The sequence below is a fragment of the Nelumbo lutea genome, chromosome 1 (genome assembly GCF_056320005.1).
Source record: "Nelumbo lutea isolate HS-2025 chromosome 1, American lotus-T2T, whole genome shotgun sequence".
Classification (NCBI taxonomy): Eukaryota; Viridiplantae; Streptophyta; class Magnoliopsida; order Proteales; family Nelumbonaceae; genus Nelumbo; species Nelumbo lutea.
Window position 1 is genome coordinate 118,846,104 of NC_142684.1, and position 12,679 is coordinate 118,858,782.

Sequence of the window (12,679 nt, forward strand, 5' to 3'; positions counted from 1 at the left end):
TGCTTCTTTTGTACCTTTCCTTCATTCAATTGTTCTATCAATCTGGAAAAGTTTATTCTGTTCTCTTCACCTCTATCGAGACACACACGGAGAAAAAAAAAAGGAAAATAGAGTACAAATACACCGGGGTGTTGCAACAATGGCAATTCATTTAGATGCTCTTCTCTTTGTTGCCATAGCTGTTGGTTCTTTCATGGCGACCCCCAGTGCTGCTAGCCCCTCTGATATGTCCACTGCCCTTCTCATAAGGGTAGATCAATCGGGAAACGGAGATTTTAAGAAGATACAAGATGCCATTGACGCTGTGCCATCTAACAACTCTAACGTCGTCTTTATCTGGGTCAAGCCAGGAACTTACAGGTTTCTCTCTCTCTCTCTCTCTCTCTCTTGTATACCACCTCTGATCTTATTATTTTATGTCTACTTATAGAGAAAAGATTGTGGTGCCAGCCGATAAACCCTACATAACATTGAGTGGTTCAAATCCGACTACCACTATAGTAACATGGAATGAAAGTGGGGAGATATTCCAGACTCCGACAGTCTCTGTGTTGGCTTCTGATTTCGTGGGACGATATCTCACAATTCAGGTATCCTCTGCAACTCGTGTGTGCACTTAATTTCTTATAATTGTAACAATTAACAATACAATAGTTAATTACTTTGATCAAGATTTTGCAGGGTTTGTTTAATGATTTTTATAACTGTTAATCCAGTCTTTGCACGCACTTGCTTTCATAATAGACAAATAGAATTAAGGAAAGAAGCATAACTTGAACTTCGCCACCGTCTTATTAGGTGGTAAATAGATGTACATAGTCATATTAAACACCTAAAACCTTTCAAACCCTCCACCAAAGCTAGAGTTTCCTAGAAGATGTTTGTTGGTAGATTCGTTGGATCCACCATGGTCTATTAGCGTCTTAGTTTACTGCAAACAACTGGTGCGTTGCTTCTCAAGTTATTTGGTTTATCACATTCCTAGAAGAACTAACATGGCTGCATATAAATTGGTTAAATTTGCTATTATTTGTACAAGAGTTAAAACTTGGTCTCAAGTACCTAATTTCTCCTCAATACTATTGCACAAGAAATGTAAACCCAATTTGTTGATGAATGAATTTGCCCTAAGGGGCCTTGTAAAAAAAAAAAAAAAAAAGCTTTCATCGTGACTTTATTCCAAAAGAAAAAAGGCTTTCATGCATCCTGCTCGTTTATTATGACCAGATGAAGGATATTTCTCATCTCTATTCATCATCTGCTTAGCTTTATATCTGTAATTGTTAGTATTAACACAATTCATACAATTCAATTAAATGGGTTGAATTGGGAACAAAATCCTCTCACTATATAAGAAATAGAAATAACCAGAAGTACTGTAATTATAATTGTGACATTTTCATCCCACCATAGGTCACCAAAATCATTCTCCTTAATTTCAGACCCAGGAAATCCCGTTGGCATAGTAATTACCTGATTCGGCTGTTTGCTTGGTTCATGGTTTTCAATAACTTCATCTAAAAGAAGCTTAGTTCATGGCGGTATTAGACCTTCCATAAATATCAGTTTCGAAATTTGAGATTGCATGTTTGATGTGTGTTCTATAGGTTTTAGTTATCATGATAAATTGACAAGGTAGTGTTGGGAAAGAGTAATTATATCCTTATTTTAAAATCTAATAAGATTGCTTTTAAATTGTGAAAGTTAATTGGCATGTTTATGAAACCAGATTCAGGTTGTGTTTGTATCATTCCTGTTTCTAGTTTCTACATGAAATGTTTTCACTTTTGGGTTGACCAATATAAATTTGGGGGAGAGATTTTTTACCTGAAATGTTTTTTTTTTTTTTTTTTTTTGTGATAGATCGAAAGGTTGTATGTTTGATCAATACAATATTGTTGTTTCTATTTCCACACACATGAATTAATTTTTCTATTGAAGTGACTTATATGTGATGTAAATCTACAAGGCTTTAGAAAAAACAATAGTACCAAATACAACTTCAGGTAGCATTAATAGGGTTGTTTTTCTTTTCTTTTTTTTTTTATTTTTTTTAATAGAGTAATACATAATACAGTTGGTTAAGATTTACTTTTTACAGGGGCTATCTTTGTTTTCAATTAACTCAAGGTATCAAATTAAGGGTAAATTACTTAAAGGTGAGGAAGGTAATAGAACTATGGAGTTTAGGTTAGAGAAAGCAATTTAGGAGAGAACTTAGCTTTAAGTAATTAAAAAAGGAGCAGCCCATAAGCTCTACTCTTAATGGATGTATACTATACAGCCTTACCCGTGCACATATAGAAAGGCTGTTTCCAAGATTTGAATCATGGTCACCCAGGTCGCAAGGAACAATCCAACCGTTACAGAAATTAAGCCCTATTCTCAGACGAGAGAATTTTAAGTAATTGCCTTTAAAAACTCATTTCCTTTTCTTCTATCTTAATGGATGGAAAATACCATCTATATATCGATTTACCCAAACCCAAAGTTGATATATTTATGTTCATATAGGGAAGTTGATGATTTACTAGTTATTTGCAGAATACACATGGTCCAGGAAGCCAAGCAGTGGCATTGAGGGTGTCAGCGGACCGAGCAGCATTCTATGGGTGCAGGATACTCTCTTATCAAGATACCCTTCTCGATGACACAGGGATACACTATTACAGCAACTGCTATATCCAAGGCCAAACCGACTTCATATGTGGAAACGCTGCCTCTCTCTTTGAAGTATTGCATTTGTGACCCTTTGATTATTGTACTTCTGTAAAACTTATCAATTCCATTAATTATATTGCTTAATTATTTCTGTCATCCCTTATTTGTTTGTTTGTAGAAATGCCATCTGCATTCGCTTGCGGAGGGAAGTGGTGCTATCACAGCACAACGCAGAGAGTCACCGGCCGAAAACACTGGTTTCACTTTCTTGGGTGGCAAGATCACGGGCGTCGGAACTTCTGTCTTAGGTAGGCCATGGGGTGCTTACTCTAGGGTGGTGTTTGCTCTAACATACATGTCAAGTGTGATACTGCCTCAGGGATGGGATGACTGGGGCGACCCAACCAAACAAAGGTATACATATATCTCCTCTGGTGCCACAATCTGATCGCATTGACCCAGATTTTGATTGGATTGGGTCGAGAAGATTTAAATATTATAGTCTTAACAAATTCTCGTGTTTGGTGTGTCGACAGTACTGTGTATTATGGGCAATACAAGTGCTACGGAGCAGGGGCCAATATATCAGGAAGAGTTGGATGGTCGCGCAACCTCTCGGACGCAGAAGCCGCACCCTTTCTCACCAAAGACATGATCGGTGGCCGAGGTTGGCTTAGGCCTTTACCAAAACGTTACAACAGGACCTCCCTCGTCATTTCTCAGAGTGTAAATGCAAATAACAAGTAGAGATGTAGCTAGACCTTTCATTTATTTATTAATTTCATGCTATATATTAATTATTCTCTCCTTTTATATATATATATATATATATATATATATATATATATATATATATATGATGTCTATTTAATTTATTTTAATAGTTTTTTTTTTGTTTGATTTCCTTGATCTCTGCTTAGACAGTCAAGATCAGTCCTCCGACTTCTTTACATATATGTGGCTGTATATTATATATCTTTCCACAGTAACAGCTTACAGCTGTATGAAATATAATAATGGTGAACTTGTTGTTTGCCTGTTTGTATGCATTATTTTGATCAGTTCAAATCAGCTCCTCACAAGATCCCACAGCACATCCCCTCTGTGTATGGAAACTCTTCTGATGATGATATCATCATTTTTAGTATTATCATCTAGAGATATTCTCAATACACGAAGAAAATGTGCTGTGGAACGTTGTAGAGGGCAATCCTGTGGGAGCTGATTTGATCTCCATTATTTTACCTTTTTCATCATCATCATATGAGCATTTGTCCCAGTTTCACCATTCTTTCCTATCTATTCATTGACATTCTATTACCATAAATTTCAAATTAAAAATCAATATTAGGTGATGCAATCAAGGTCATAATCCAGGCTCTAAAAAACATTAGACTAGTAATTCAGTGTGCAGGTAGTAGTTTTATGGGGAGGGGCTTCTCTTATGTACATTTTCCCATTGAGAAATGGTATAGAATGTTAGGTCAAATTTTATTGACATAAAGTTAATACTTACCTTGATATCTGTGTAAATCATAAAAGTAGCATAAGGTTGTTTGTTTTTATACTTTAATTTTAATTTGCACACGTACTCTTACATTACCATATGCAAATTCATTACATTCTCAAAAACACATCGATCTATGCCGGTTCACTGATGCACATCAGTGGATTCCTGATTCTGAGATATGCCTGATTTTTTAATAATCGGTTGAACTAAATAATGAGATAATGGGCGTGGATCCCATTTTTTAGCATGTCTGATTTTTTAATAATCGGTTGAATCAAATAATGAGATACATGGGCGTTTGTTGAAACGCCCGACGTAATACTGTTATTTGAAAAAAACGGCTATGGTTCCAAACATCCCTTATTATTGTGAAAATCAATGTGTTTAGAGTGTAGAAGGTAAATTGGCTTGAAAACCAATTCACAGGATTGAAGGTTCTACTTGTCAAGTTGACTTAATGACGGGTTGAACAACCAAATTTCGCATTGCTGACCCACCACTCCTAGGCCAGGCTCCTAGTCCTGCGCCCCATAAGCGCTATAAGCTCCTAGGCAGAGAGGATTTTTTCTTTGAGAGGACTGAGAAAAACCGACTAAACATAGATAGTTGACATTTAAATGAGTATTGTGGGGATTTTCAAAGACTATTATACATCATACAATGAGAGATAGTTTAGATATCCTACTTATCCCTCGTTCATTTCTAATCAAAATGGGGGCAAGTAGGTGGGTCCTATGGAAATACAATAATCTTGTATTTAGCTACCATTATAATGGTTATCCAGGTAACCAATGCATCTTCTGTAGGGTGGGTAAGTTATTTATCCACATGTTGAAAATGTCAACACCTTATTTTTTGCAACTTATCTAGATAATCCTTGGTCAAGTCTATGGAGGCTGATTGCTTGTTATTTCTTGAAGAAGAAGAAGAAGAAGAAGAAGAAGAGGAGGAGGAGAAATCATGGCTAGAGGTGGTGGTGGTGGAGTGCTGCTGCCACCGAAACATGACAAGTTGGTTGATAAAGAAAATTAAATGACATATGAAGGACATTTATATCCTTTTACATGCTATAGGATAAAGAAAATATACATTCTGTAGAATTGTATATTTGGGGTACCTATAGCCCTTTTAAAGTGTTGATAATCAATACATCCCTTTCAGCATATTGGAGTGTGGATATTTTGAAACATGAATCCACGTCTAGTATATCATACAAACTGTATAAGATCCTAATTTTAGGATTTCGTGTCTTTATTGTTTATGAATATATTATATCATTTTCTTTTTTGCTCAAGACTTATGCCTCAAAATGCCTTGAGGCTTACGCCTCGGCCCTATTAGACACAACCGCCTCACCTCCACCTTTAGCTTTTTAAAACCTTGGTATAGGTACTAAGGCTCCATTTGAAAGGAGCACAAATACAAATGTATAGAGTGCAAAATCTTGTATTTTGTATGTATTTGTATTGTACATATTTGTATTTGTACTCCTTCCAAACTGAGCCTACTATGCAATTTTCATCACCAAAGTTTGATTGAGATTACTAAGGTGGTGTTTGATAAATCTGAAAATTCAGATTTGAAAAGTTAAAAAGATATTAAAAGTGTCTAAAATCTGAAAAGAGACAGATGCTTTTTACTTTTTAGAGGCTCTGAATCCATAAGTTGATTGATTTTACTATTTTACCCCTAAAACATACTATTTGTAAATGTTGAGTTCAATTTACATTATTTCATAAAAAATAATTTTCAACCTCAAAATAATATTGAAACAATACAAATAAAAAATAATAAATTAATAATTAATAATTAATAAATGAAATGACTAAAATTAAAAAAATAATTAATGACTATAAAAATATTAAAATAATTAATAATTTACACAAATAAAAATTATAATATTTTTTTAAAGTTAATGAAATAATTAAAAATTACTAGTTAGTAAAAACAATTAATAATTAGTAATGTTTAATAAAAAATAATTATTAAATATTAATAATTAATAATTAATAAAAAATAAAAATTATTAATGTTTAATGAAAATATTAGAATATTTAATAAAAATAATTTATAATTAATAATAATATTATTATTTCTACTCATTGAACCACCACTACAACTTACAATAGCGGTGGTGGTGGCGAGGAGATAGGAGAGAGAGAGAGAGAGAGAGAGAGAGAAGGAACCACCACCGTTGGAAGTTGAAACGGTGGTGACAGGGGGAGAGAGAGAGAGCAAGAGAGAGAAGGAACCACCACCGCTACAACTTGTAGCAGCAGTGACGGAAAGACAGGGGAGAGAGAGAGAGAGAGAGAGTGCAGTGGAGGTGGAGCTTCGTTAGGTCACAGTGAGGGTTCGATTCGAGTTACATAAAGGACAAAAACATGTAATATTAAATTTTCTTTGAGGGCATTTATGTCTTTTACACACCTCTCAATTACGTCTGAGCACATTAAGTGTTAGGCTATTAACTTAGAATTTCAGATTTGAAAAAGATTTCAGATCAATTTTCAGACATAACACCAAACGAGTCTGATGTCTGAAAAGCAAATTTCTCAGACACCGGACTCTAAAAAGTGTTATCAAATGAAGCCTAAGGCTTAGTTTGGAAGGAATACAAATACAAATATGTAGAGTGCAAAACCTTACATTTTGTATGTATTTGTACTGTACATATTTGTATTTATACTCTTTCCAAACTGAGCCTAATATGCAATTTGCATCAACGAAGTTTGATTGAGATTATAATCAAATTCCAAATCTATCACTGAACACATGCATGCTTAAAACTAGGAGATCGCTAAGGTTCAGTTTGGAAGGAAACAAATACGAATATATACAGTATAAATACATATAAAATAATACAAAATATAAGGTTTTGCGCTCTACATATTTGTATTTGTACTCTTTCCAAATGGAGCTTAAAAAGAATTCACATGAATAAACACCGGAGGGCCCTCTTATCGTTATAACTTGCTGAAAGTAAAATACATAGCACTCAGCCACTTCGGATTTCCTACTCACTAATATGTAATCTCGTCTCTATTAACCCAATTAAAACATGCCATTTGTCCCTACCCCATGTGATAAGTGTTTTAACTTTTGCAACTATTAAGCAAGACAGACATTTAAAAAAACACCTAATTTTTTATGCATAAAATTTTTCATACTATTTTTATGCACAAACTTTTATGTTTGAAAAATAAATATTCCTAGTTACTAATGAAAGACAGTTCTTCCCCTTTATCTCCTCTTTGTGTTCACTGTCTTGAGTGGAAAAAAGATAAAAAGTAGTAGTTGTTTAAGCCTAAGACGTGGGCACTAAAAGCTATATCTAAACTACTAATAAAAAAGCGAATAGTCTCATTTTCTGAACTTTTTATTAGATATTTTTACCTTTTATCTAAGAAACATATAACGGGCATAAAAAAGGGAATATATGTTCTTTACTCTCACTCCAAAAACTGTCCATTTATAACAATTAAGAAACCGTCCACTTATATCTGTTAAAAAATTGTCCACTTGTAACAGATAAGAAACTGTCCACTTATAATTGTTTAAAAACTGTCCATGAATTGTAAATAGTTTTGTCTCTGAGATATTGTTACGTGCAAATGCACGTACATGTTTTATAGTATAAATAAAAACGGGATGGATTTGGAGCGGGGATCATATTTTTCATCCCTGACCCCAATCCCATCGGGGATAAAATTTTTGGAGAAGTACGGATTTGCCCAATACAGATTTTTTATTTCCACTGTAGAGCTATAAACATTCAAAAGGTCAACAACCCATACTCTATGCACCAACGCCCACCTGTGAACTGAACTGGCACCTATCTCGACAGTACTTTAAACCTACAAATTCTGACCCTGGGCTGAGTCATTCTCCCTAAAAATTTTCCTCTATCCCCAATTCCAGATAGGAATGGATTCCTTGTAGGACCCAATAGGGGTGATCATAGGCTAGGCCAGGCCAGACTTTGCCTTCATAACAACGGGCTTAAGAGTTAAGCCCAGGCCCGACCAAGCCCGCATTATAGGCCTAAAAATATAAGCCCAGGCCCAGCCCTACATGGGGAAGATGTTATGGAATCAATGTACGAATAAATTTCCCTAAGAACCTAATATATAGCTCTCACTTCAGAGGGGGATGGAGGAGCCATTCCCCTTTACAGCACTTTTGAGTATATCGTGTACTGAAGGTTTCTGTTTAAAAATAGTTGTTTTTTATTAAAAAAGTAGCAGGGTTAATGCTTAATTTGTTAGTTGCAAAAGTTAGAATACTCACATGTGGGCGGGACAGGTGACATGGTTTCATTGGGTTAGTAGAGAGGAGAGTAAATAGTAGTTAGGAGGAAATCCGAACTGTCAGTCAGCACTCAGCAAGGACACTTTGGTCATTATGTTTTGTCTTTTTCCCCGGTGTCATTCTGTTATCTCCATGGCAGCAGATGTTTGAGTTTCACTGTTTCAGTGGCACACCCAGAAAGGCCAGAAAACCATTCCATAAATCCCAAACTCAAACCAGGACCAGAAAACCCCATCATATATTCGAACTCTCTACCCAGGAGGCCAGGAAGAAATTTGATTCTTGACAAACAAAACAGCCATGGATCCACACAAAGACAACGCCATGAATGCTTAGAAGTAACTCCATTTATTTTATTCTCTTGTAAACAAATCCGTATTTTCTACTGCACATCTCCAACATTAAAAAACAATGAAGTTGTTTATATTTGAGAAAGATAGGGAGCATAATCTGCATCTACTGTTCCTTTTCCTTAACGGTAAAGCTCAGCTTTGTGTTAGGTTGGCCTTACGTATCTCTCTCTCTCTCTCTCTCTCTCTCTCTTGCTCAAATAACTAATTAATATATTTTGCAGTCGATGCTCAATCTCAGGCTTTCCGGCCTGCTTCTTCTTTCAAGTTGAAGCCTGAGCATCTACCTCAATACCCTTTGAAGGTCTCCATCAATATTTGGTTCCAACCTTTGGCGTGCAAGCACTTCACATCCCTTACCTAACCGGCTCTGCACATCTCCTGCCCTCATTTCTCCTTATAACAAACTGATAGCCTACCCTAACCAGCTAACCTCCTCCTATATATATTACCTATATATAAGCATTGTAGGGCAGCATTACCTTCAATTCATCTCATTCACACTCACCTCACTTTGGGTCGACCTAAAGATTGCAGAAAATAATTAGAAGATGGTGAGACCAGGCGCTTTCTGCTGCAAATGGCTCTTTCTATTCTTCATCTTTGTTGGCTACATTTCTCTTCCCACAGAAGCTGCTGTGAAGAAGTACCAGTTTGATGTAAGTGGTTAATTTTCACTCTTAGTTCTATTTGTATGAATTATGCTTTGATTGCGTTTTAATTCCTACTTCTTTCAGGTTCAAGTGAAGAATGTGAGCAGACTATGCCATGCCAAACCCATTGTAACTGTAAATGGGATGTTTCCAGGACCTACCATTTATGCAAGGGAAGGCGATCGAGTGATCGTCAATGTTTCCAACTATGCCCAATATAACATGTCTATTCATTGGTATGAAATGCCTACATAATCTAGACTTGTATGTATATATATGCTGATCATTATTATTATGTCAATGGGATACAGACTTATGGTCTGTCTTCTGCAGGCATGGATTGAAGCAGTTCCGGAATGGTTGGGCGGATGGCCCAGCTTATATAACACAGTGTCCCATCCAAACGGGGCACAGCTACGTTTATGATTTCAATGTAACCGGTCAAAGAGGAACTCTATGGTGGCATGCACATATCCTTTGGTTAAGGGCTACTGTTTATGGTGCTATTGTCATCATGCCAAAAGAAGGAACTCCATTTCCATTCCCACAGCCTTACAGCGAAGTTAATTTACTCTTAGGTTAGTAACGATCGACAGTCTTAATTAATTAATTAATTAATGAAGACCCTGCATCGATCGTGCCTTCCTTAATTACCATGACCTTACTGACGTTCTTGTTGTGCAGGAGAATGGTGGAACACCGACGTCGAAGAGGCAGTAAAACAAGGCAACAAGTTAGGCTTGCCGCCGGTAGCATCAGACGCTCATACCATCAATGGAAAGCCAGGGCCTCTTTTCCCATGTTCTGAGAAACGTAAGAAATAAAATTAATTAATTCTACTTGATCGATCGCTCCCTCTTCCTTTATTACTTATGTTTTCATATTTGTATTCTCGATATATAGATACCTTTGCAATGGAGGTTGAACAGGGAAAGACCTATCTCTTGAGAATCATCAACGCTGCACTCAACGACGAGCTTTTCTTTGCAATAGCTGGTCACAACATGACAGTGGTGGAGATTGATGCAGTTTATACCAAACCATTCAGCACTGAGGCCTTACTAATTGCACCAGGCCAGACCACAAATGTTCTCGTTCAAGCCAACCAGGTTCCAAGCCGATACTTTATGGCTGCTAGGCCTTTCATGGACGTCCCACTTCCCATCGACAACAAAACCGTCACAGCTATACTGCAATACAAAGGCATCCCAAACACTCTTCTCCCAGTTCTTCCTCATTTGCCTGCACCAAATGACACCGCATTCGCATTGAACTACACCCACAAGCTTAGGAGCTTAAACACTCCCCAATTCCCCGCCAATGTCCCTCTCAACGTTGATCGGCATCTTTTCTACACAATTGGTTTGGGAGTAAATCCATGCCCCAGTTGCGTGAATGGAACACACTTGACTGCTTCTTTGAACAACATCACTTTTGTACTGCCCCAAGTTGGGCTTCTTCAAGCTCATTATTTCAATATCAAGGGAGTGTTCAGCACAGATTTCCCCGACCGTCCTCCCGCTCCTTTCAATTACACAGGTGCACCACTTACAGCCAACCTCAAAACTTCTTTGGGAACCAGGCTCAGTAAGATTGCCTACAATTCAACTGTGGAATTAGTACTTCAGGACACCAATCTTCTCAGTGTCGAGTCCCATCCTTTCCACCTTCACGGTTACAATTTCTTTGTTGTTGGAACGGGAATTGGGAATTACGATCCTGCAAAAGACCCAGCCAATTTTAACTTGGTAGATCCCCCAGAGAGGAATACAGTTGGAGTTCCCACAGGAGGTTGGACTGCTATTAGATTCAGAGCTGATAACCCGGGTACGTGCATTTATCGAACAGACTACTTAACCTTAAGCAGTAAAGTTCAGAATGTTCATTTATGCATGCAAACAAACATGCGCTGAAAGGAAGCCATATTGATTGGATTTTCAGATCGTTAATTAATCCATGCACTTTTTTTTGGCTAGGTGTTTGGTTCATGCACTGTCATTTGGAACTCCATACTGGTTGGGGTTTGAAGATGGCATTCGTTGTAGAGGATGGACCAGGGCCCGATCAGTCCACTCTTCCTCCGCCAAAGAATTTGCCCCCTTGTTAGATGTTTGGGAAAATGTGAATAGCACTAACAACGAAGGATCTGTTCGTGCAAGGCTTCAGTGTTTTTATCTCCTGGAAGTTGCAGGAGATTCATGTGGAGGATGATAAGTGAATTTGGACAAAATAAGTATATAAAAGGGGTGGAGGTCTGTTTGATCATTTGATATTGTTTTGAGCGGTCTACATTAGAGACCGCATGTATAATCAATTGAAGTGTGGAAATATGGATTCTTGTGTTCTTTGCCCATTATTCATATATTCTATTCTGATATATATATGTATAATAAATATTAATTCAAGGTGCCAAATGGTTCCGTTTGTGATATATATGTTTAACAAATATTCAAGGTGCCAAATGGCAACTTCCCTTCGGTGGCGATGAGTGGCGAATTGGCCTTCCAGTGACGTGACGACACATGGCACCTTAAAACAATTGGACGACATCTTAACACCACATAAGTAAACCTCAAGAGCACCTCAAACACCTCGCACCTGCCTAATGACCTCGGCAAACCAAACTACGAATGGCCCAGCAAGACACCAAGTCGGCTTGAGAGGTGACCTGCTTCCGCCAACTTGGCCCAAGTTCAGCTAGCAACCTCCCTAACATGCTAGGTGACCTCCTCGTTCAGCGAGTTATCATCTCCAACTTCCCTGTGATTACGATGCCACGTCAGAAGAGCCATTTATCACCCCGCCTGCTTCGGCCACAATTGGATAGATACTACCTACTTACGCAAAGTCCCTCTCTGGGTGTGGAACCACCTCTGAACCAGATAGGCTAGAGATTTTGGATGCGCTTCATGAGCCTCACTGCAGCTAGCCTATATAAAGGCATCTCCATTCACAAAAAATGTAGGCACGATTTAGCTTTCTAAGTGCTCCAGTTTTCTTACTTTCTTGGAAATGCTTATCAGTTTGATGACTTAAGCATGGGAGTGCCCACCTTGGGTCAAGCAACCCGGACGCTTTAATCAACTTTTTCTTGCAGCTCAACAAGGCAACCTACTTAACCTAGCATCCAAGTTGTATGTCAGCAGGGAGCATCAGTTCATGCACCATCAATTAGCATATTTGTGGGAAATGCT

At 37.4% G+C, this 12,679-nt stretch overlaps 2 protein-coding genes across 2 annotated transcripts; both read left to right on the forward strand.

Annotated features, from left to right (window-relative positions):
* Positions 1-133: 133 nt before the first annotated feature.
* LOC148877077 (putative pectinesterase 11) lies at positions 134-3,408 on the forward strand. The gene is made up of 5 exons (XM_088945320.1): positions 134-360; positions 431-590; positions 2,545-2,733; positions 2,840-3,075; positions 3,198-3,408. Exons 1-5 carry the CDS (start codon positions 140-142, stop codon positions 3,406-3,408), a joined length of 1,017 nt encoding a protein of 338 aa, XP_088801446.1. The 5' UTR covers positions 134-139.
* Positions 3,409-9,294: 5,886 nt separating this feature from the next.
* LOC148877078 (laccase-11-like) lies at positions 9,295-11,838 on the forward strand. The gene is made up of 6 exons (XM_088945308.1): positions 9,295-9,491; positions 9,570-9,721; positions 9,819-10,063; positions 10,170-10,298; positions 10,389-11,312; positions 11,462-11,838. Exons 1-6 carry the CDS (start codon positions 9,384-9,386, stop codon positions 11,590-11,592), a joined length of 1,689 nt encoding a protein of 562 aa, XP_088801434.1. The 5' UTR covers positions 9,295-9,383; the 3' UTR covers positions 11,593-11,838.
* Positions 11,839-12,679: the final 841 nt, after the last annotated feature.

Bases quoted from the DNA above. Each gene is read 5' to 3' on its own strand.
- LOC148877077 (XM_088945320.1), top strand. From the start codon at position 140: ATGGCAATTCATTTAGATGCTCTTCTCTTTGTTGCCATAGCTGTTGGT. The intron at 591-2,544 runs GTATCCTCTGCA...AGTTATTTGCAG, and splicing joins GACGATATCTCACAATTCAG to AATACACATGGTCCAGGAAG. The intron at 2,734-2,839 runs GTATTGCATTTG...GTTTGTTTGTAG, and splicing joins ACGCTGCCTCTCTCTTTGAA to AAATGCCATCTGCATTCGCT.
- LOC148877078 (XM_088945308.1), top strand. From the start codon at position 9,384: ATGGTGAGACCAGGCGCTTTCTGCTGCAAATGGCTCTTTCTATTCTTC. The intron at 10,064-10,169 runs GTTAGTAACGAT...CTTGTTGTGCAG, and splicing joins CGAAGTTAATTTACTCTTAG to GAGAATGGTGGAACACCGAC. The intron at 10,299-10,388 runs GTAAGAAATAAA...CTCGATATATAG, and splicing joins TTTCCCATGTTCTGAGAAAC to ATACCTTTGCAATGGAGGTT.